Below are 22578 nucleotides of genomic sequence, written 5' to 3'. Positions count from 1 at the left end.
AGTGCGTGAACGCGCATGCGCCTAGCATGAAGTGGAGCGGAGAGAAGGAGCATGCGTACGGCGCGGGGTTGATACTGCGCATGCGTAGGGCGAGGCCTCGCGGGCGGGAAAGAGACGGAGGACTGCAGGTGTGAGGGCGCGGCAATGTGACGTCCTGAGGGCCGTGGCTCAGCTGCTGCACTCTGTTCTGTCAGGCTTTGTGGTGGATTGGGTGTGAGCGTACCTGCTGTCCCTCTGTGGGGCAGGTCTCCAGGAACGGAGTTCACAGTGTCAGGCCTCAGGCCTTTCTGCCTCCCACCGCCAGTTTGCCACGCGGTCCCGTGACAGCTTATGTGGGTATTTTCTCAAAACGTCACACCAGTGACTTAGGGGACTTGTTCCCTCTCAGATTCAAGTTGACCTCGTCCCGACCAAAGACAGCAACTTCCGTTACTGCTGTGGCCCAGGTTGGTTCTGGCTTGCCTTGGGACCCACAGTCTGAAGACATTGGTTGGAAGACACTCCGACCCGGGGTAGCCCTCCTAAGGCGTTCAGTGACTTTGGTGGGTCTCCAGAGACCTCTCAAAAGCTTCCAAGTACCCCATGTCCCAGATAATTAAGCTTTGGGTGGAGGAGGGGGAGAAACATAGTTGTCTCCAACCCAGAGACTTGAGCAGGGATGAAGAGGAGGACAAGATTGTTCCTTCACACAGGGAAAGGGTATGAATGTCTACCTGGCCATGATCCAAGATGGCTAAGACCTGGCGTCCCACCCAGTGTCCTGCTGAAGACCAGGTGACTCCCCTCATCAGGCTGTCAGATGGGCCCAGTGAAGGAGGGAACCCCCCCTCCCCAAGTACACATGGGGACATTCAGTGCTGGCAACAGTTGTAGAGTTTGCTTGTTGTTTTCAGATTTCTCAGGGAAAGATAAAATGAATAAGAAGAGGCAGCGGAACTCAGGTATTTGGTTTATTCAAATTGGCTTTTTCTTTATTTTCTTTCTTTATGTCTTCATTTGTTTCCAGGCCGGGTTTCTGTTTAGCCCTGGTTGCCCTAGAAGTCGCTCTGTAGCTCAGGCCTCAAACTCACAGATACACCTGCCTCAGCCCCAGAGTGCTGGGATTAAAGATAAAATGGGATTCACCCCTGCCTGGCTTCAAATTGGCTGCTTAGTATTTACTTATTTATTTGAGGTACTGGACACGGAACATTTATCCTGCGTGATAAAACCATGAAACTACATCTCTGACCCAAATTGACCTTTTTTAAAAAAAAATGTGTGTTTTTGAGATGGAGGAGGGGATTCTTGACATGTGTGCTGACTAGTTTTATGTTAGTTTGACACAAGCTAGCGTCATTTGAGAAAAGGGACTCACGATTGGGAAAATGCCTTCAAGAGATTTGCCTGTAGGCAAGTCTGTAGAACATTTTCTTGGTTGATGGTTGATGTGGGTGAATCCAGCTCGTTGTGGGCAGTGCTGCCTGGAGACCAGTAGTCCTAAATTACATAAGAAAGCACTTTGCTGTGGGGCTTAAGCCAGCAAGCAGCATCCTCCAGAGCCAGTCCTATGAGAGTTCCTAAGGTTCCTGTAAAAGTATAAGTGGAATAAACCCTTTCTTCCTTGACTTCTTTTGTTCATAGTTTTATGGGTTCTATCACAATAGAAATCCTAACTGAGGCCACGTGTAGTCCTGGCTGGCTTTGAGCTTGTGATCTTCCTGCCTCAGCTTTTCCAGTGCAGGGATGATAAGCCTGAGGCACCAAGCCTCAGTGTTTTGATGTTTTGTAAATAGGATCTCAGTATGGGGCTGCAGAGGTGACTCCAAATAAGCATGAGGACCTGAGCCCAATCACCAGAACCACATTTATAAGCCAGGCATGGTTAGCCCTAGTTTGTAATTCCAGTGGCTTGCTGGGAAACAAGTCTAGCCTACTTGGCAAGCTCCAGGTCAGAGAGAGAGCCTCATAAAACAAGGAGTGGGGCAGGGAAGATGGCTGGGTGAGTACAGTGCTTGCTGTGTGAACAAGAGGACTTGAGTCTGTACCCCTCCGACACTCACATAAAAGCTGGCTGTGCTGGTGCGTGCCTGTACCCTAGCACTGGGGACGGGGAGTGGAGACAGCTTATCTGGACACACCAGGGACCTCCAGGTTCAGTGAGAGATTTTATCTCAAAAAACGAGATGTAGGACTGAAGAGATGGCTCAGGGGTTAAGATCAATAACTGCTTTTCAGAGGACCCAAGTTCATTTCCCAGAATCCACATGGAAGCTCACAACCATTTTGTAACTCTAGCCCCACACCCTCTTCTGGCCTCTAATGGGCAGATGCAAACACATACATGCAAGCAAAACACTCATGCAAATAAAATTAACCTTTTTTAGAAGATACAGATAAAGGAAGATGCCTACTAGTGACCTCTGACTCCATGTACTCACTTATGCTCAGGCAAGAGCACTGGCATACAGATGCAGGTGAACACACACACACACACACACACACACACACACTAACTAAGGTGGAAGGCTCCTGAAGGAGGACACAGGGCATTGTGTTCTGGCCTGTATACATGAACTCCCTCCCATAAACTGTCTTGCTCAGACTGACCCTGAATTCCTCCTGGGCTCAGGTGACTCTCCTACCTTAGCTGTCTAAGTAGCTGAGACCACAATACCACCACCACACCCAGCTCTCCATAGCACTTAATTGCTGCTTCTCACCAAAGCACTAATACAACAGTCTTAAGCACCTTCAAAGATAGTGAAACCTTAGTACAAGCTAATAAGAATAACAGAAATTATGGAAAAGATTATAGTTAAAAAAACAAACAAAAAAAAAACTTTCTAGTATTTCCCCTAGCCTCTGGTTTCAAGGCTAGGGGATCAAGAGGTTTTTTCCCCACTTAAGGTTTCAGGGCAGAAATGTAACCACCTCAGAGATCATTCCTGCAGAGGACTAATACTAGATCATCTGGTATGTGACTGTTTCTGATCTAGATCCCAAAAATGTGGTTTTAGTCTCTGTTCACTGTAACTATGGATAAGTCTGTACCCCATTTTCCAATTAAGTAAATGAGTGACAGCAAATGTACCTACCTTGGTTTATTTTACGTTTTTCGGTACTGGAGATGAAGCTAGGGCCTTATGCTCTGAGGCAAGTGCTCTACCATTGTGATTTACCCCTAGCATAAAAGCCAGATAAAGGCACCCTTTGGTCTTCTGACTGACCCTGTGTTCGTGGATGTCACTGTAGCTCTGTGCTGATGTGAACTATGACTGACAGAGTGTCTCCAAGGGTAGCCATCTCATGACCTGCTGACCTTGCCCTACTTAATAATAATAAAATCCACTACTGTCTATGGGACCCACCTGCCCAGAGTGCCAGCAAGCAGCTACCACCTCTGCATCCTATCATAAGGAAGGGGACGCTTCCAGTCCCTGATGTCCTAAGTTATCACGTGTGTGTATATATGGGTAACATTTCTGTGCCCAAGTTTTTTTGTTTGGTATATTGTATGTGGTTGTGGGAGAAAGATGCATTTTTCCCCCTTAAAACTAAAGACTTGGGGGGTTGGGGATTTAGCTCAGTGGTAGAGCGCTTGCCTAGGAAGCGCAAGGCCCTGGGTTCGGTCCCCAGCTCCGGAAAAAAAGAAACAAACAAACAAACAAACAAAAAAAGCAAACAAAAAAAACCCCTAAAGACTTGGAGTCTGCCATTTCTTGGTTGTACTGTGGTTTTCCCATTGCCAGCCCCCACCCCCACCCCCACCCCAGGTCCCGGAACTTGAACACCTCCCCTGTTCCTTTCTCTGGATTCTGAGTGAGTTTAGGGAGCCCAGGCTCTGTCTCCTCCCACTCCCATGAGAGGCCACCATTCCTCACATCAGCTGGTTTAGCAAAGATCCAGTGGGACCTTGATGCCCGAGTGGCTAGGATGTGGAGATTTTGAGTTGTTCGTACCTTTCTCGTGTCTTCTATTATAGTTAATAATTGGTCACACATTAAAAAATGGATTTGCCGGGGGTTGGGGATTTGCCAGTGGTAGAGCGCTTGCCTAGGAAGCGCAAGGCCCTGGGTTCGGTCCCCAGCTCCGAAAAAAAGAACCAAAAAAAAAAAAAATGGATTTGCCATAATTAAGTGCTATAACATTTATGCCAGAATATAAAATATTAACGTATTTTACGCCAGACAATAAAACTCACTTTTTAGGGAATGAGGAGTAAAGTAACCTTGTGACCATGAAGACATGAGTTCGGTCCCCACAGTTTGTATAAAAGCTAGGTGTGGTGACACATGCTTGTAATCTCAGCACTGTGGTGGAGGAGCAAAGATGGGTAGATCCTTGGAACTTGACTGTCGTCCAGCCCAGCTTACTTGGCAAGCTCAGGTGAGTGGAGAAAGAATCGTCTTACTGTTCTATTGCTGTGAGAAGTCGCCATGACCAAAGCTTAGGAAGCATGTAATAGGGGCTTGCTTACAGTTTCAGAGTGAGTCCATGGCCATCATGGTGGGGAACACAGCAACAGTCAGGCATCAGAGCAGTAGCCAAGAGCTTACATCTTATCCATAGGCAGCAGGTCTAGGGAAGGTGGCAGGGAGGAGGGGACAGAGACAGAGAGATAGAGACTAGGCCTGACGTGGGCTTTTGAAACCCCCAATAAGGACACACCTCCTTCTCAAAACAGTTCTGTCAACTAGGGACCAAGCATTCAAATAAATGAGCCAGTGGTGGCCATTCTCATTCAAACCACCACAACACCCAAAGAAGGCCTCTGCCCTCCATACATGTGCACCATATATATTTTTTTTAAACTTTAATTGGGATAATTCAGTGACTCAAGATGCTTGCCTCCAAGCCATTCTAACTGTGTTTGATCCCAGAACCTACATGGTAAAAGAACAGAACTGACTCCCACATGTGCCTCCCTAATATACAAATAAATAAATGTAATTTTTTTGAGACAGGATTTCTCTGTATAGCCCTCACTGTCCTGGAACTCACTCTGTAACTGTAAACCAGGCTGGCCCTCAAACTCACAAAGATCTGCCCGCATCTGCCTCCTGAGTGCTGGGATTAAAGGCATGAGCCACCACCACCCAGCATAAAATAAAATTATTACATTTATTTAAAAACTAAGCTTTTTCTTTTTTAAGTGCAGGGGTAAATCCAGCCCTGGGACAAGCAGGCCACCTTTAGAATCTTGGTTCTTGCTCAGCTGGGAGGGGGAATCTAGCTAGATCCTTTGGGGATAGTTGGTAATGTTTGTAGACATTTTTTATTTTCACACTGGGGGAAGGATATGAGGGAAGATGCTGCTGGCATCTAGTAAGTGGCAGCCATGGCCACTGCTCCAAATTTACCTTTCCCAGGACAGCCCTGAGAGCACAGTACCCCAGCCACAGTGTCCCCACGGGAATAGCTATGCATCGCTCGCCTCCCTGGACAGTCCAGCAAGCTCACTTGTTTGCAGTGCTGGAATGAACAGGGTGCTGGGGGTATGGCTCAGCTGCAGAAGGCTCAAGCTCCTTGTCCTTTTAGACTTAAAAAACCATTATGTCACTTGTGCTGGCAGTGCTTGGGAGTCTGAAGCAATTTGAGGCCAGCGTGGATCACACAGTTGAAAAAGCCAAACTTCATTTTGAAATAATTTGGGGGTTACTGATAAGTCTCAGAAATAGTTTAAGGAACCCTATCTTTTCTTCTCTAGCTTCCCCTAGTGTTAGTATCTAACAGAATATAAGAACAGTGGTCAAACTATTAAGAACAGGAAACCAACCTCATTATAGTGCTACTTTAATCCTCTGCTGTGTATAGCTGGTCTCACTCAGGACTCCTACCCGTAACAGACTACACGATGCCCAAGTGCCTTACATAGAATAGAACACTGGAGTGTTTGCGCAGCATCTACGAGTAACTCAATCCCTGAATGACTAAGAGTACTGAGCAGGATATAAATGATATGTAAATTACTGTATTACTTGGGGAGGTGGCCAGGAAATGTCTCTACATGGTTAATATAGGTGTAGTTTTTCTCCATCTCTGGTTGGTCAAACCTGAAAATGAGGAACCCACAGCTTCAGAAAAGTCTGCACACTCAAATCCTGGGGGGAGCAGGGGTTCTCCCACCCAAACCTCCTTCCCATGTGCGTGTGCGTGTGCGTATATGTGAATGTCTTAGCGGATATTCATATTGAGGCCAGATGGCAGCATCAAGTGTCTTTCTCAATAGCTCTCCACTTTACTTTTGAGACAGGGTCTCTCACTGAACCTGTAGTTTCTCAGTTCAGTACAGCTGTTTTCATCTCTATCCACCTCTGAAAACTGGAGTTATAGACAGAGACGTGATTAGCTTGGCTTTTATGTGGGTACTGGGTATCTAAACTCAAGTCCTTACATTTGCTGACAGTCATCTCCCCAACCCCTGTGGTTTTTTTTGTTCTTGTTGTTGTTGTTGTTTTTGTTTTTTGTTTTTTTCTTTTTTTTCGGAGCTGGGCACCGAACCCAGGGCTTTGCGCTTGCTAGGCAAGCGCTCTACTACTGAGCTAAATCCCCAACCCCAACCTCTGTGTTTTTACTGAATACAAGCACCTTATACCACACATGCTGACTTACCAATTCTGGGTTGTTTTGTTGTTGCTATGGTCATTGTTGGATGGTTGGTTTTTGGTTTTTGAATCAAAATTTCACTGTGTAGCCATGGCTGTCCTGGAACTTGCTCTGTAGACCAGGCTGGCTTAGAACTCAGAGATCTACCTGCCTCTGCCTCTCGAGTGCTGGGATTAAAGGATTGTACCACCACCACATGCTTTAATTGTTTTTAAGTTTTTAAGTCCCCACAATGGGCTCTGCTTATTAACAAACAATGTAAAATTTCTTCCCTTGAGAACCCACGAGTGTAGCTGAGTGGTGGGACATTTGTCTGGTATGTGTAAGAAAGGCCCTGGTAGCAAATAAAAAAAGAAACCTTTTTCTTCATTTGAATAATAAACACAGCTCAGTTAGTAGAATGCTTGTGTAACATACATGAAGCTCTATGTTCTAGCTCCAGTACCACATAAACCAGAAGGGGTAACGGACAGCTGTAACCTCAGCGCTGGGGACCTGGAGGCAGAAGGATCAGAAGTTCAAGACCATCCTGAGCTACATAGTGAGTTTCTGGCCAGATTAGCTGCCAGGTTCTACCATCCCCCAAAGAAAGAAAATAAAACTTCCCAGGTAAAAAACAAACACTTAAAGCATGCACACACCAGAGGAGGAGGAGGAATTCCCTGGAGTTGGAATTACAGGCAGCTGACATGGGTGCTGAAAACCCAACCCAGGCACCTCTTGGAAAAGAGCAGAAGCGTTCTATCTCCTCATCCTATGTTTTTTGTAGGTTGGTTGGTTTGTCTGTTTATTATTATTATTATTGTTGTTATTATTATTATTACTATTACTACTACTACTACTACTATTTATGTAGTGTAGTCTATATGAGCGCTTGTACTAGAATTATAGGCCTGTTGATCGCAGTGGCTTTGAAACATCCAGTCTTCCATGAAGTACTGCAGCTTCCCTGTTACTAAGGTAAGGTATCTGAAACTTAAAAGCACTGTCTTGGGGCTGGGGATTTAGCTCAGTGGTAGAGCGCTTACCTAGGAAGCGCAAGGCCCTGGGTTCGGTCCCCAGCTCCGAAAAAAAAAAAAAAAAAGAAAGCACTGTCTTTCCTTGGGGGGTGGCTAAACATACATTCATTCATTCATTCATCCTTCCTTTCTTTCTTTCTTTCTTTCTTTCTTTCTTTCTTTCTTTCTTTCTTTCTTTCTTTCTGAGACAAGATCTTACTGTGTAGCTCACTGGTCCTCTATATACAGACTCTGCAGGCCTCGCTTACCTCTGGTATGTCACCACCCCTGGCCATGAGGGAGGAATTAAGAATTGTACTCATTTTTCCCTCGGTGAGACAAAAGTGATTAACAGCTCATACTTGTTTTATGCAGAGGGCCCAGGTCACTTGGAGGCACAGAGATTTCTCTGACTTTCAAGGAAAAAACTGAGGACAGCTGGGATCATGGCATGAGGACCATGGCAGGTCACCTCTCTTGGCCTTGGACTGCATCCCTAGGGACCTTTTTCTGTGTGTCCCCCCCTCCCCCGATGGGTCGGACAAGTAGGAAGAAGGTGGCCCTTTGCTTCCTGCATCTCCAGTTTTTGGTGTGGAACATGAGGTTCTGCCTTACTTGATTTGAATCAGTCCTGTGAGGGACAGGTCATAGAAAGTACTGTCGACGGCTGTCGATGCTTTGGTACAAATGTCCATTGAATCAATCTCAGGCAACCGACCGAGCAAGGCTATTATTTTGTCTTTTGTGGCAGAGTGAGAGGCAGAAGCATAGACATCCTCAAGAACGTCCTGGGCCACAGTGCTGTTTAGAGCAGGCACCTATGGGAGGGGGGCCTGGCATCAGTGTGAGCAGAAGATGGAGACCCAGGAGCACTGGACACCTGCAGGATCTTAGTGAGGTCAACGTATGTTATGAGACAGCTCAACAAGTGCACAGCACCAGAGGAGCAGAAAAGAAAGAACTGGAGGACTGGGACATAGCTTAGCAACAGAACACTTTAACATGTCAGGGTCTTTAGTTCCATCCTAGCACTGTTGTGTGGTTCTGTGTTCATGTCTGTGCATGCAGGTATAGTGCATGTGCATTATGGGTGTGCCTATGCATACATGCATGTAGGTAGGTATAGTGCATATGCATTATGGGTGTGCCTATGCATACATGCATGTAGGTAGGTATAGTGCATGTGCATTATGGGTGTGCCTATGCATACATGCATGTAGGTAGGTATAGTGCATGTGCATTATGGGTGTGCCTATGCATACATGCATGTAGGTATGGTGCATGTGCATTATGGGTGTGCCTATGCATACATGCATGTAGGTATGGTGCATGTGCATTATGGGTGTGCCTATGCATACATGCATGTAGGTATGGTGCATGTGCATTATGGGTGTGCCTATGCATACATGCATGTAGGTATAGTGCATGTGCATTATGGGTGTGCCTATGCATACGTGCATGTAGGTATAGTACATGTCATTTATGGGTGACTATGTATACAGAGGCCAGAGCAATGTCAGGTGTCTTCCTCAGTCACTCTCCACTTTATTTTCTGAGTCAGGGTCTCTCTCACTGCCCCAGAGGTCACCAGTTGGGCCGTCGTGCTCCAGGGATTTGCCTTTCTCCAGCCCTCCAGAGCTGGGTCACAGATGGATGCCACCATCCCTGGCTCTTACATTTGTATTGTGTATTGTTTTTCTATTTTGTTCTACTTGTCTGGAAGAAGCCCAAGATACAGTAGGTACTCTATGAATGTGTAAAGGACTCTTGAATGTGTAGGCTCTGGAATTGAACCAGATCTTGTTCTTGGTTGCTTAGCCACAGCTTTCTTGCCTGGAAAATGTCACCACAGGTTGTATGTGATGGTGTCCTCATCATCCCTGTACTTGGCAAACTGAAGTAAAAAGAGTTACCAGATCAGGGCCAGCCTGGGCTACAGAACCTGACCTTTTCTGAGGACATGAGGAAGGATGGCATAATGGAAGCACTTCGCCTCTAAGTCTCTTCATAACACACCAGATCTTAGGAGTGTGTGTGTAACTTATTGGAATGTGCATTTGCTGTGTTCACTGAACACAGGCTTAGAATGGGGCTGGGTCTGAGAGCCCAGCCATGATTGATGGCATCTGTGCAAGTGAGTATCCTTCCTTCAGAAAATGGATATTCAAGCCAGGGCTGGTGGCACAGGCCTACACTCTATAAAGAAAGAGACTGTGAGCTAAATCTTGCCTGGGCTATAGAGAGAGTGCAAAGTCAGCCTAGGCAACTGTAAGACCCTACCTCAAGAATGTAAACAGAAGTAGCTCCTTGGTAGACTCTTGCTTACCTAACCTATGTGAGGCCCTGCATTCAACCTTCAATACTGAGCTGGGGGCAAAAGGCGAGTGTGTGTGTGTGTGTGTGTGTGTGTGTGTGTGTGTGTGTGTACACAAACACACCTAGTTGTGTGATGTCCTATACATTCATTCTCCAGTACTGGCAGGGAGAATTGTATTTATGTCTACACATGACACACATAATACTGGGTGTGGTGGCATATGCCTGTAATCATAGCTACTTTGAAAGGGTGAGGCAAGGGGATCACTCCTTAAAGGGAAGGAAGAAAATATTTCATAAGTAGTTTTAGGCTGCCAAGGACAGTAAGGACAACTCCTGTTTCACTGAGTGACAGGGAAGAGCTGACAAGACATAAGAGACCAAGAGGCCTCCTATACCTTTGGTCCTACTTTTTCTAAGATATACTCTGCAGTTGTCTAGGGCAGCTTGTGGACTCCAGGTTTCATTGTCTATGCCTGATGAGGATATGTTCTAAAAGCTTAGTTTTTTAAAACAGGATCTCATGTAATCCAGGCTAGTCTCATACTTGAAATCTCTCTACTTCAGTTTCCCAGGTGCTGGAACTGAAGGCGTGCACCACCACACCGGTGGGCTTCTGTGTGTTTCGTTATCACTTTGGATCACTGAACATCAGAGCGGTTCTGTACATTCCTCTATCAAAACAGAGGAAGACACAAAAGAACAAACTCTCTTCACATGCAGCTCAGTTGTAGGGAGAAGGGAGATGACTAATGCCTCAGAAACTAGCAGAACCACTGTCATGTGAAAAGGAAAGCCATGATAAGAAGTAGAGGCTCATGGGGACCTCGTCTATGGCTCCAGCTGCCATACGTCTCCCAGGGGAAAGATGGCTTGGTCCCACTTGTCCCATGTGGCTTGGAGTTAAACTGCTTCAAGATTCAATCTCAGGACTGGAGGATTCTCTGTTCTTCCAGAGGACCTGGGTTCAATCTCCATTTCCCACATATGGTTCACAAGTGTCTGTAATTCCAGAAGATGTTCTCTTCTGGCCCCTTCAGGTTCCACACTTGAACACAGATATGCATGTAGATGAAATACCCATTCACATAAAGTAAAATAAAAAAAATACAACCTATTCTATCTCAGTCATAGCCAAACTATGGATCAAGCCAGGGCACTGGCTCTGTTGCTGAAGCACACAGGAGCTGGCACACTTGGAATCCCAACACTGGGGAGGCAGAGACAGAACATTTCCTGGGTTGCTGGCATTTAGCCAGCCTAGCCTTCTTGATAAAATTTCAGGGCCCAGTGAGAATCTCTGTCTCAAACAATAAGCTGAGTGACCCCCTAAAAAATTATACTATGTTCATACAAAGTCCTTCAATTAGCTTCCAAAATGCAGGTCACCTGTCCTTGTATTTTGGAGGCTGAGGCAGCAGGATGGAAAGTTCATAGCCACTCTGGGCTACAGGGTAAGAGCCCATCTTAACAGAAAAGAAAAAAAAAAATCTAATTGTATGGCCATATGAGGAAATGGGCCCTGCATCTTGAGTGGGGCTCTCTCCCATCTTCCCACCACGGTAAGCATCAGAACTGGCCTTCTTGCCCTCATCATAGACCCACTCACCTAGTCCAGCTGTGGTCCTGTTCTGCTATGCTGACAGCTATGCTAAGCCTGCTTGAGTCCCTGCCCCTTACTTCCCTCTCTAAACCAGGGGGCAGCCTCCATCCCTCAAAGCCTTCTAAGAACCCACGGCTGAGAGACCCCCGTGGAAGCCCCCAGAGGTCCATGACGGTCCATTCACACCACTCCAGAGAGTCAGAAGACAGCTCAGAACCTGCTCCTTCTGTAGAGCCAGCTGGGGAGGAACCACAACCGGCAGCTTCCAGGTAGGTAGCTCAGAACTCTCCAGCAGGCTCGTCCCTCTTCAGTCATTCACAGCAAGCCCAAGGGAACGACAAGTGGTCCGAGATGACCAGCCACCACTGCAACCCTTTCTGGGGCCTTGGCTCAGGTCTTTATCTCATGGTTCTTTTCACTGGAGAAAGGTCACAGATAACATCAATTCCATCTCAGTCTCAACCACACTACTGGAAGAAGTTGGGAAGATAGTTCAGGTGGTAAGGAACTTGTGCAAAGACCTAAGTTGCCCATGGGAAAAGTCTCAGTGGTGGTGTGGTGTGCTCCTGTAATTCCAAGGCTGGGGCTAGGACAGCTGGGTCCCTGAGGCTCAGTGCCAGCAGTCCAGCCTAATTGATGAGCTCCAGGCCAGTGAGAAACTGTCTCAAGATGTTTTGAGGATGACACCTTAGGTTGTCCTTTGGATTCTACATGCATGTGTGCACACATATGTACACACATGTATAAGAAAATCAGGCCAGTCATAATGACATATGCCTTTAATCCCCTGGGAAGCTGAGGCAGATAGATATCTGTTAGTCTGAGGCCAGCTGTGTTACATAGTGAGACCTTATCACCAAAAGGAAGGAAGGAAGGAAAGTGAACTAGGAGAAACAAAATGACTGGTAGCTGACATCTTTGGGGAAGATATTGTGGCCTAGGTGATCACATTTACTGAATTATAGGTACCGAGGCATGTGCTCACTCCCCACAGCTGCTCTGCATGTGTGTCTGTCTGATTTCACATCACAACAATCTTGCTAACAGTGGCACCCATGAAGCCACAAATATTGGTTCCTCAGACTTGTGTAAGCCACATGTCACCTAAGCCTTCCTCCCAGAAAAGCACAGAAATGCAATCCTCTACTCACTTCTAGGCCAGTAGGGATGGCACTGCTGTGTGGCCTCCCAGTCTACAAAGACCAGAGGAGTTGGGAGAAGGATTCTACCTATCCTTTTTTATTTTTAAAGATTTATTTATTTATTATGTATGAGTGCATGTAGCTGTCTTCAGACACACCAGAAGAGGGCATCGGATCCCATTACAGATGGTTGCGAGACACCATGTGGTTGCTGGGATTTGAACTTAGGACCTCTGGAAGAGCAGTCGGTGCTCTTAACCACTGAGCCATCTCTTCCAGCCCAGATTCTACCTATTTTGAGTTTTTTTTTTTTTTCCGGAGCTGGGGACCGAACCCAGGGCCTTGCGCTTCCTAGGGAAGCGCTCTACTGCTGAGCTAAATCCCCAACCCCGAGCTATTTTTTAAAATACATATTTCCCTAAGAAATACCTATATACAGCAACAGTCACAGAAAAGAAAGTCAATATAAAACATAACTTACAATGTGGGGGGAAGCTTGTCAGTGTCCAGAGCCACCCAAATGACTGCAGTGTGCAACTGCAGGGCGGGATAGAGTTCTGAATGGGAACTGTTGAGCATGACAGTTCTCCTGGACTACCCCGCACCTTCATTCCTTCTGAGACACGGTCTTACAACATAACCCTGGCTGGCCTGGAACTTGCTGTGTAGACTAGGTAGGCTTTGAACTCACAGAGATCTACCTGCCTCTGCTTTCTTCGTATTGGGGTTAGAAGTGCACACCACCATGCCTGGTTAAGATTTTCTTTCTTTTTCCTCCCTCCCTCCTTTCCTTCCCTTCTTTTTTAGTGTGTATGGATGTGAAAGGAGGTCAGAGACATAACCTAGGGTGTCTGTTGGTCCTACTTTGCTTGCTTGAGGCAGGTTATGCACAGACCAGCTGCTCACAAGCTTTCAGGGGTTCTCCTGCCTTTTCCTCCTTACATCTCCTCATAGGGGTGCTGGGATTACAGGTGGCTGCACCTCTCCCCCAGTGTTTATTCAGGCCTTACACATGTCTGACAAGGGCTTTTACCCGCTGAGCTGTCTTCTCAGATTTTTTTTTAATTGTTAATATTGTGCTTTGTATATTGATCTTGTGTCTTTGTAAATCTCACCCTTTCAAAGCAGGTAATCTGGAGCCTAGTGGTAAAGCACTTGCCAAGCAGGTGCCAGGCCCTGGGTTCTATCCTCAGCCCCATGGGAGAGAACAAGGAATTGATGTGAAAGGACTCTCAGGGCCTCCCTTGAAGATTCAGAGTCACTTTTCATCTAGGTTCTTATCCCTCTTTATCCTTTGAGTGTGAGAGAGAGAAGGTATGCATGGGTGTGCTGTGGTACACGTGTGTGTGTGTGTGTGTGTGTCTGTGTGTGTGTGTGTCTGTGTGTGTGTGCACATGTGTGTGTGCGCCCCTATGTGTGTGTCTGTGTGTGTGTGCACATGTGTGTCTGTGTGTGTGTGTATGCGTGCGTGTTGGGGATAGAGCTCAGAGCCTCACATACTATGTTCCTCCCCTCCTGGAGCTGCACCCCTGACCACCCTCTGTCTTGCTATGTAAATGATATCTGGAAGGACTTCAGTCCTTCTCTGCTTCTTTCCACTCAGCTGCCCAGTGGAGGACACAGGAGCTGCCTCTGACCTCCCAGGATCACCAAAAGAGCTGGTCCCCCTGCCTCCTTCCCAGGTGAGCCTCCTGTTTTAAGTTCTATATCCTGTTCATGGCCAGCAGCACCTTATTGCCCACAGGGCCGCAGAGACATGCAGGAGTAAAGATAACAGTTGTCTGTGAGCCTACAAGAATTTGAGAAACAGAGGCAGGTGAACCTCTGAGTTCAAGGCCAGCCTTGACTAAACAGTGAATTCTAGACTAGTCTGGGCTACAGAGTAAGACCTTGTCTCAAGAAACAGGGTAAGGAGCTAGGCGGTGGGGGTATATATCTTTAATCTCTGCACTCAGCAAGAAGAGAGGCAAGAGGATCTCTGTGAGTTCGAGGACAACCTGGTCTACAGAACTGCTAGTTCTGTAGGGCTACACAGAGAAAACTTTGTCTCAAAAAAACCCAATCAATCAACCAATCAATCAATCAATAGTGAATGAATGAATGAAACAGGGTAAGGTTGGAGATGTAGGTAAGGGATGTACAGTTGGGATGTAGCTCAGTTGGTGGAATGCTCGCCCTAACATGCAATGAAGACCTGGGTCTAACCCCAAGGCTGCATAAAACAGGTATGATGTTACCTTACCTGTAATTCTAGTACTTCAGAGGTGAGTATAGGAGGACCAGAAGTAGAAGGAATTCAAAGTCAACTTCAGCTATACATCAAGATCAAGGCCAGCCTAAGCTATATGAAATCTCATTTCAAAACCAGAAATCCAGGGGTGGTGGGAAACCTTAAAGTAAGCAAGAGCTGAGCATGGTGACACATACCTTTAGTCCCAGCATTCAGGAGGTAGAGGCAGCCTGGTCTACATAGTGAGCTCCAAGACAGCCAGAGCTACATAGATAGACCTAGTCTGAAGAAAAAGCCAAAGTAAGGGCCAGTTTGGTCTGTACCCGAGAGGGAAATGCTTCCTAGCAGGCAGGGAAGTGCCATCCCTAGGCTGGTCTTTCTGAGACCCTGTCCTTTCATATCATTGCTTTGTTCTTATGTCCCTTTTACAGAGCTCAGTGGGGAGGTTTGTCCCTCAGTTTGCCAAACCAAGGAAGACAGTAACTAGAAAAACCAAGGCATGGGAAGAGGATCCAGAGAGCTGCACCACAAGCCAGGTAAGAGCCTTCCCTAGGTTGGCTGCTCCTGCTGATCGACCTTGGTCTTCCTGGAGTTCTCCAGCTATCTGTCTGGGGGGTACTACTTGTCAACCATCACATCTAAGGTCACTGAGGGCACCGTGACATGCAGTTTGCATGGAAATAGTCAGTTCAGAAAGGAAGGCCTGCTCCCAGAGCCTCCTCTGCTTCTTGGGGCTTCTGTGCAAGTCAGGAGCCGTGTAAAAAAATATGAGGGCTGGAAAGATGGTTCACCAGTTAAAAGCACTGGCTGCTTTTCCAGAGAATCTAGATTCAATTCCCAGCACCTGCATGATAGCTCACAATGATCTGTAACTCTGGTTCCAGAGGACATGATGCCCTCTTTGACCTCCAGGGCACCAGATATGAAAGTGGTGCACATACAGCGGTGCAGGGAAAATCTCTGTATCATACACATAAAATAAAACGTGTGTGTGTGTGTTGTGCATGTGGAAGAAAGCAACTCTGTGTAGTCTGTTCTCTTCATCAGCTGGATTCCAAGGATCAAACTCAGGCCATTAGGCTTGACAAAGTGCCACCTATACCATCGAGCCATCTCACTGGCTCTGGTACGTCTGTAAGTGGACAAGCAGCTGGCAAGATGGATTAGCTGGTAAAGGCACATGTCACCAGATCTGACAATCTGAGGACTCTCCTAGGAGGAGAGACTCCCACAAGTTGTCCTCTGACTTCCATATGTACACCATGGCACATATGTGTGTGTACCAGCATGCGCACATACATACTTACACAACAAAGATAACACAGTAAGCTGATGAGGTGTACCATTGGGTAGCAGAGCCTTTAACCCTTCACTGACTCTGGCGTGGGTATAGAACTCAGGACCTTGTGCAGCTAGGCAAATGTCCTATTATGGAGTCACCCCACAGCCTACCACCAGGAATGTTATACTCTGAGATTCTGAGTGCTTGGTGCTGGCAGGGAGGTTCCCATAAAAGGAGGGGTGTGTGTACCTCCTGTCCTCCTGCCTTAGCACAAAGCTCTGCCTAAAGCAGCTTCCACAGCCCTGTGGTACCCAGTGGTGGGTACAACTATCTGATCTTGAGGACAGGGTCCTCAACTGGAAATGTTCTTCAGAGTGCTTGCTTATCTACGTCCAGGGCTGAATCTTCTATTTCCACAGGAAACAACGCCAGAGCTAGGTGCCCTAGAAGCAGCCAGCCAACCACAGAGAGAGTCCCTGAGGTTCCCTCTCCATGATGCCAGAAGACCAGAAGACCAGACACAGCCAGATGGTACCCTCTCAAAGGAGAGGACCAGCTCACTAGATACTGGAAGCTTGGAGAACAATGGTTTTGAGATGGCCACAGTTCAAGACAGTAGTAGCCAGGGAAGAACCCTGTCGGCTGCTGCTGCTGAAGGCAGGGAGGCAGATAGCAGCACCCCACAGGAAGGAGGTACCCAAGGAGGGGAAGCAGAGGCCCAGCATTCTGGGGAACCCCAGGAAGGAGAAGACATCCTCTACACTTCAGCATTAGTTCCTGCCTCAGATCCTACCATACCATGCCTAGAGACCTGGTCTGTGGCTCAAGACCTCTCTGTCCCCACACACATTCTTCACAGCACAGCTGCAGCACCCAGCTTCGGTAGCCCAGCGGGTGCCTCTCTTATGGACAGCGTCATTACAGAAGTGAGCTTAGATCTCTCTGTGCTGCAACACAGTGCACTAGAGGTGGGCAGCCTGCTGGGCTCTCCAGATGGGCAGATCCCTGATGGAGGCTGCAGTGGGACTCTTGCTGAGGAGACCCCAGCAGGCAGCAAGGAGACCAGATGGAAAGAGAAGTCCCCTGGTGATGAGACCCTGGCAAACATCACTGAGACTGCAGTACCTGTGAAACAAGAGCCCATGGTGGAAGCTGGAGATTCCAGCCATATAGCCCAGGAAATGGGTCCTGCCGTCAAGACCAAGGACCCTGGCTCTGATGGACAGCTGCCAGGGGATATAGGAATGCTGCCTTTACCAGCACAGCCCATGGATGAAAAGGTGGTGGAGTTAAGTGGCCTAACTTATGATCAAGACTTGGAGGGCCTCAGTCTGTACCCTCATACCCCCTCTCAGCTAGAGCACACTTGTCTAGCTAGTGACCCTCCCCAGAGCTCCAAGGCCTGTCACAGCAGCCCAGACATTCCTGTACACCCAGCAGGGAAGCAGCAGCCAGCTCCCAGTCTCAGAGACCAGGCTGCATGGCAGGAGTCCTCTGCAATGGAACTAGACTTCCTGCCTGACAGCCAGATACAGGATGCCCTGGATGCCACCAACATGGCGCAGGTAAGAGCTCTGTACTCAGAGCACCCTGGCACCATTAGGTAGCAAGATGGGGCTAATGTGTCTGACACTGTTTACACAACATAGGTGTCTAAGGAGGGGGGTGGGGGGATCACAGCAGCTTTGGGCAAGGTAGAGCCTGGTGCACCTATGCCTCCCGGAGTCTAAAGCTGCTCTGCCTTGGGATAGGGAGCTGGGTGGCTACGAGAGCATTCTCCCAAAGAGCCAAAATTTCACACTGCGCCACAACCTGCCGTTGAGATACCTATTAGTCCATTTTGACTCTTTGAGGGGAGCTTTTCTTTTTTTAAATTTTTATTAGATATATTTCTTTACTTACATTTCAAAGGTTATTCCCCTTGAGGGAAGCTTTTCATTAGACAGAACCCCTCAATGCAAGCAAAGAATTTTACCTAGTGTTCAATCCAAGAAATAGGCAACCGTGCTTTAAGACCCTGGGTTCCGTCCTGGCACCAAAAGGACGAAGGAAAAACACACTTTTCCATCCTTGTTGGGGAACTGCTGGACTATACTTCCCAGGACAGTGGACCTGAGGTATAGCACAGTGTGATTTGTCTTAGCACTGTGAGAGGCCTGTGTTCTATCCCATCTTTGTAAATAAACCTATCAGGATCACAGGAACCTAGCACAGCCTGTGTCATACTCAACAGGCAGCACCAGCCTGGGAGCTGTTAGCTTTGACATCAGGTATCCCTGAACAAGTCAGGTGACCTAGCCACTGAGCGTGTTCTCAGGGGAAGGCAATTCAGGAAGACCGTCCAGCTAGATGGCAGAGGCTGCATCTCCCAACATAGGGACACCTACGATCAGAACAGGGGTCCCTGCTGACCTCACACCCAGCCACACCGCAGTCTCAGAAAGACATGCCGTTCAGTCGCCCTGCAGTGACAGTCTGACTTGTACAGTGCTCTCCTACCAGGAACTTTTCCCCACACTTCAGTGTGTTGGTTTGAAGCTCGTGCAGCTGGCATGGCTGAGTGGCATGAGTGGGGCCCTGGGCTCTATCCCTAGTACTTGAGGAAAGACAGATTCTTTGGTCCCGCCTAGAGTTTTGGCTGAGGTTTCCAGGGCTTCCAGTGCCATAGCCCCTTCTGTCAAAGGCAGTACCCCATGGGCCTGGTAGAGATGTGGTCCCTTTGAGGGGAGATTCTCCTCCCCACAGCTAAGCAATGTAGTGTGATAGGCAAATGTTGAACACCAGATTTTATTTTACTTTACATGGGTCTTGCAAGGTTACCCTGGCTGGGCTCAAATGATCCTCCCAGTTCTATACCACCAGTCTAGCCAGTCTCTTCAGGAATTCCCACGCCAGACTTTTTCCCGTATTGGACACTTAGGCCTTAGGCAGGCAACATCACCTCCTTTCAGCTGCTGTCACCTGGGTCTCACTTTGCAGGCCACACTGATCTCAAACCCCCAGTGTTCTCCTAGTCTCCCAGGCACCAGTGTTCTGTGTGTCCTGGCTCTAGGGTCTTAAAGGAGGCAGGATCTCAGACTTAGTGATGAGACTCACACAGGGTATCCTGAAACAGGAGGCTGGCCCCAAATTCACAAGCATCAGTCTTGTTCCAGACCCTCAAGTTGCTAGAATTACAGATGAGCACTGCCTTGCCTGGTCTTATTTCTTGTTTTGTTTTGTTTTGTTTTGTTTTTTCAAGGTCTCAGTACATTATATAGTCTTGGCTGTCCTAGAACTCGTGTGTAAATCAGACTGTCCTTGAACTCACAGATCTGCCTACCTCTGCCTCACAAGTGCTGGAATTAGAGGCATACACCATTGCACCTAGCTTTGCTCCAGGAGCTTTAAAATACTTTGAGACACTTCCATAGTGATCAGGATAAAACACATTAGTGTATCCCACAATGCACATCGGCCTGTTGCAAGGACAAGGAAGAGGACAGCAGAGCAGCTGTGCTTGGAGCCCTTTGCTGGCATCATGCTGCTTTTGGAGAAGTTCAGCTAAGGAGAAGTCTTGGGTGCTGTGGATGTTTCCCTCTGCCAGGCTGGGTGATTCATATACTGAACCTACTCCTTCCAGGGCTTTCCTTCAGGGAATATGTCAGACCCTGGCTGGCCTGTCCCTAGCTCATATGCCATCGGAGGATCCCCAAAGGCGGTGGCCAAACCTCAGCCCAGGTAGGCTTTCCAGTCTTCAATCCGGAATGGGAGCTTGCCCTGTCTTTCAAACTACCATGCACCATATGTCCCTCAAGGGAACTCAGGTGCCCTTGGTTCACACCCAAAGAAGGAAGGGCCTGTCCGTGGGAGCTGAGTCCCTCTAGCACCTTGAACTGTTCTAGCCTCTTTGGACATGGGTATCCTAAGAGGAGGAGCCTGGGTGTTCCTGAGTCACATGAACTGGTGTCCAAGCAGGAGGAACTGTGGTCAGAAACAGTCTTGAGGCTGCCATCAACTCTGGCCCTTGGAGCCCTCCCACCCCCCCACCCCCCCGAACCTGACAGTGTTTCTGCAGACTTACAATTTACTGCCAAGTTTCTGTTTGTGTCAGGCAATCATGGAGGAGGCTGGGGTGCCAGTGTGACCTCTTTTTTCCCTTTCCCTGCTCCAGCCTCTGCCCTCTGTAATGTTCATCCCTTCTGCCCGTTGTTACTGCCCGTTGTCAGCACAGCCCCTCCCTGTGGCTCAGTTTCTTCCTTCAGTGTACCAGAAGCAGGTTAGCTCTGTTACCCACTGTTATTCAGGAACATTTCAGCTTCCTGTTGGTAAACAGGAGCCCCCAAATTGGGCCCTGGAGTCAGTTGGTGGCCTGAGGCTGAGTGTCACTTGAGGAAACCTGAGGGCCAGATGGGCAGCGCCATCAGGTGTCTGGGGCCTGTGTAGCAGAACTGGGGCTCCCGAGTATAAAGCCAGCTGTGAACCAGAGCTGACGGTCCTATCCAGTCTGCACAGCCAGGCTGCACATCCTTGAGGAAATGCAGTGGCATGCCTCCTTTACTGTCTTGAGTGATCCTAGGGAGCAAATTAGTGTCAAATGACCAAGTGTTGAGAACGGGACAGTCCACAGAGTTAAATTTGACTATCAAGACAAACTGGGAAAGAATAATCCAGAGTCCTCAGAGGCACTGAAGAATGGTCAGGAATTCAGTATGAGCAGAGACAATGGGAAGGGCCAGGGGCCAGGTGAGGACAGGTGGTGCCCATTATTTGGGAGGGTCAAGGAGGGTTATGGCACCAGCCCTGGTGTGGCAGTCCATGGTGGCAGGGGTTGGAGCTAGGATATTCAGGGCGGGATGGGGTGGGGAGTGTTCAACACAAGGAACGCTGGATCATCCTGAGCTCTTAGGCCACCCCTTTCCTTCCCATTTCCTGACAGACCCCATGTGGGAACCTGGGCCCAGGAGCCCTACAGGATGCAGGACGCAACAGACACGGTGCGAGGCCTTGTGGTAGAGCTCTCCAGTCTCAAGTAAGGGCAACTCAAGTTACCAGAGGTTACAACATCGAGTAGGAACTGAGGTGGCATTCCAGGTGTGGGTGAGGGGGTAGTGTGGCCCCGGCCCAGGCTGTTTCTGTCTTGCCTCACTGCACCTGCCATTTACAACACACCTGTGAGGAGCCACCTGGCAGGTGTGGCTGAGACAGGGTCCTGTGCAGTGGCAGGGCACAGCTAGTTCCACCCTGTTTCTGTTTCTTCAACAGTCGACTGATTATGAGCACTCACCGGGACCTGGAAGCCTTCAAGCGCAGGAAAACCAAGTCTCTGCCTTACCTGACTAAGGGGTTAGGGAGCCTTGCTAGAGGGGATCAGGGCTGGAGGGACTTGTAAACTGCTGTAGCCTGTGGGGGTCAGCCTACCATAGCTTATAGGCAGGAGGCTGAGGGTGGCTACTCCCATGGGACAGGGTGCCTGAGCTTTAGGAAGTCATCTGACAGAGCATGGCCCTGCCCCAGATGCTCATCCAGGTTTGAGCACCCAGGCTCCTGAGCTGAGCTGCAGTTGTCTTTGTTTCTGGAGGGGAGCGTGCCCTCTGTTCTGTCTGTCCTTCCCCCATGCTTTCTGTGAGTTTTGGGAAGGCAGGGAATAAATGATGCAGTTGTGAGCCTGATCCGTAGCTGTGTGGAGACGTCCTGGTCCTTATGTCCTGCCCATACACCTCTCTAAACTCAACTGGCCTGCAGTTGCCTGCAAAGGCTACATGTAGGGCTAGCCAGAACCACTCCTGCTAGAGCAGGGCTGCCACAACACAGGGCAGGAGCTCCTCATAGCTCTAGAGAATGACGGTGTGTGGGGGTAACACATCTACACATAGGTTACAGGGCACAAAGCCTCCTTAGCTGTTACAGCCAAGGTCCCTATGCAGAGTGAGGTCCCTGTCTACTGCCTAGGAGTAAGCTCTGATCACCCGCCTCACCTCCCACATGCCTCTGGACACGGCAATGCTTAGCTGTGCAGGGGGTGGAGGGGATCCTATTTGTAGAAATACACACCTCGGTTGGCTTAGGCCTTCGTATCTCAGCCTCCTCCACCTAGGGGAACCCAGTGGAGGAGGCTAGGAGACAGGCTAGGTCTTGGCTGGAGGAACAGCTGTCCCTAACCCCACCTAGCCCATGCCCTGCTCCTGGGCTTAAGACTCAGGTTGGTGGTCTGGCTTTTGCAAGGAGCTGCTTTCCCTGTGCCACTCACAGGCTCTGGGCTACTAAGGAGCCCTCCTCCTGCTGCCTCCCTCCTCCCTGGCTCCCAGGCCAGGAGCAAGAATGCAGGCTGAGGGTAAAGCCTCAGGCCAGCTTAATGAACCCAGGAAGTACCTTGTTCAGCTTCCCCCAGGACAGTAGAACTGAAGGAGGCAGATGTGTAATGAGCCACAAAGTATAGC

At 48.4% G+C, this 22578-nt stretch overlaps 1 protein-coding gene across 10 annotated transcripts; it reads left to right on the top strand.

Moving 5' to 3' along the window:
* Positions 1-78: 78 nt before the first annotated feature.
* Brme1 (break repair meiotic recombinase recruitment factor 1) lies at positions 79-21810 on the top strand. 10 transcript variants are annotated; one of them, XM_087594351.1, is made up of 11 exons: positions 79-446; positions 894-941; positions 4191-4368; positions 7025-7129; positions 11600-11774; positions 14251-14329; positions 15309-15413; positions 16579-17724; positions 19782-19879; positions 21078-21170; positions 21404-21810. In XM_087594351.1, exons 5-11 carry the CDS (start codon positions 11674-11676, stop codon positions 21528-21530), a joined length of 1749 nt encoding a protein of 582 aa, XP_087450477.1. In that variant the 5' UTR covers positions 79-446; positions 894-941; positions 4191-4368; positions 7025-7129; positions 11600-11673; the 3' UTR covers positions 21531-21810.
* The last annotated feature ends 768 nt before the right edge of the window (positions 21811-22578 follow it).

Source organism: Rattus norvegicus, chromosome 19 (assembly GCF_021556685.1).
Source record: "Rattus norvegicus strain SHRSP/BbbUtx chromosome 19, alternate assembly SHRSP_T2T, whole genome shotgun sequence".
Classification (NCBI taxonomy): Eukaryota; Metazoa; Chordata; class Mammalia; order Rodentia; family Muridae; genus Rattus; species Rattus norvegicus.
The sequence above is the reverse complement of the archived record's forward strand: the minus strand, read 5'-3'. Positions and strand labels throughout refer to the sequence as shown.

Bases quoted from the DNA above. Each gene is read 5' to 3' on its own strand.
- Brme1 (XM_087594345.1), top strand. From the start codon at position 11,410: ATGAGGAAATGGGCCCTGCATCTTGAGTGGGGCTCTCTCCCATCTTCC. The intron at 14,330-15,308 runs GTGAGCCTCCTG...TCCCTTTTACAG, and splicing joins TCCCCCTGCCTCCTTCCCAG to AGCTCAGTGGGGAGGTTTGT. The intron at 19,880-21,077 runs GTAGGCTTTCCA...ATTTCCTGACAG, and splicing joins GTGGCCAAACCTCAGCCCAG to ACCCCATGTGGGAACCTGGG.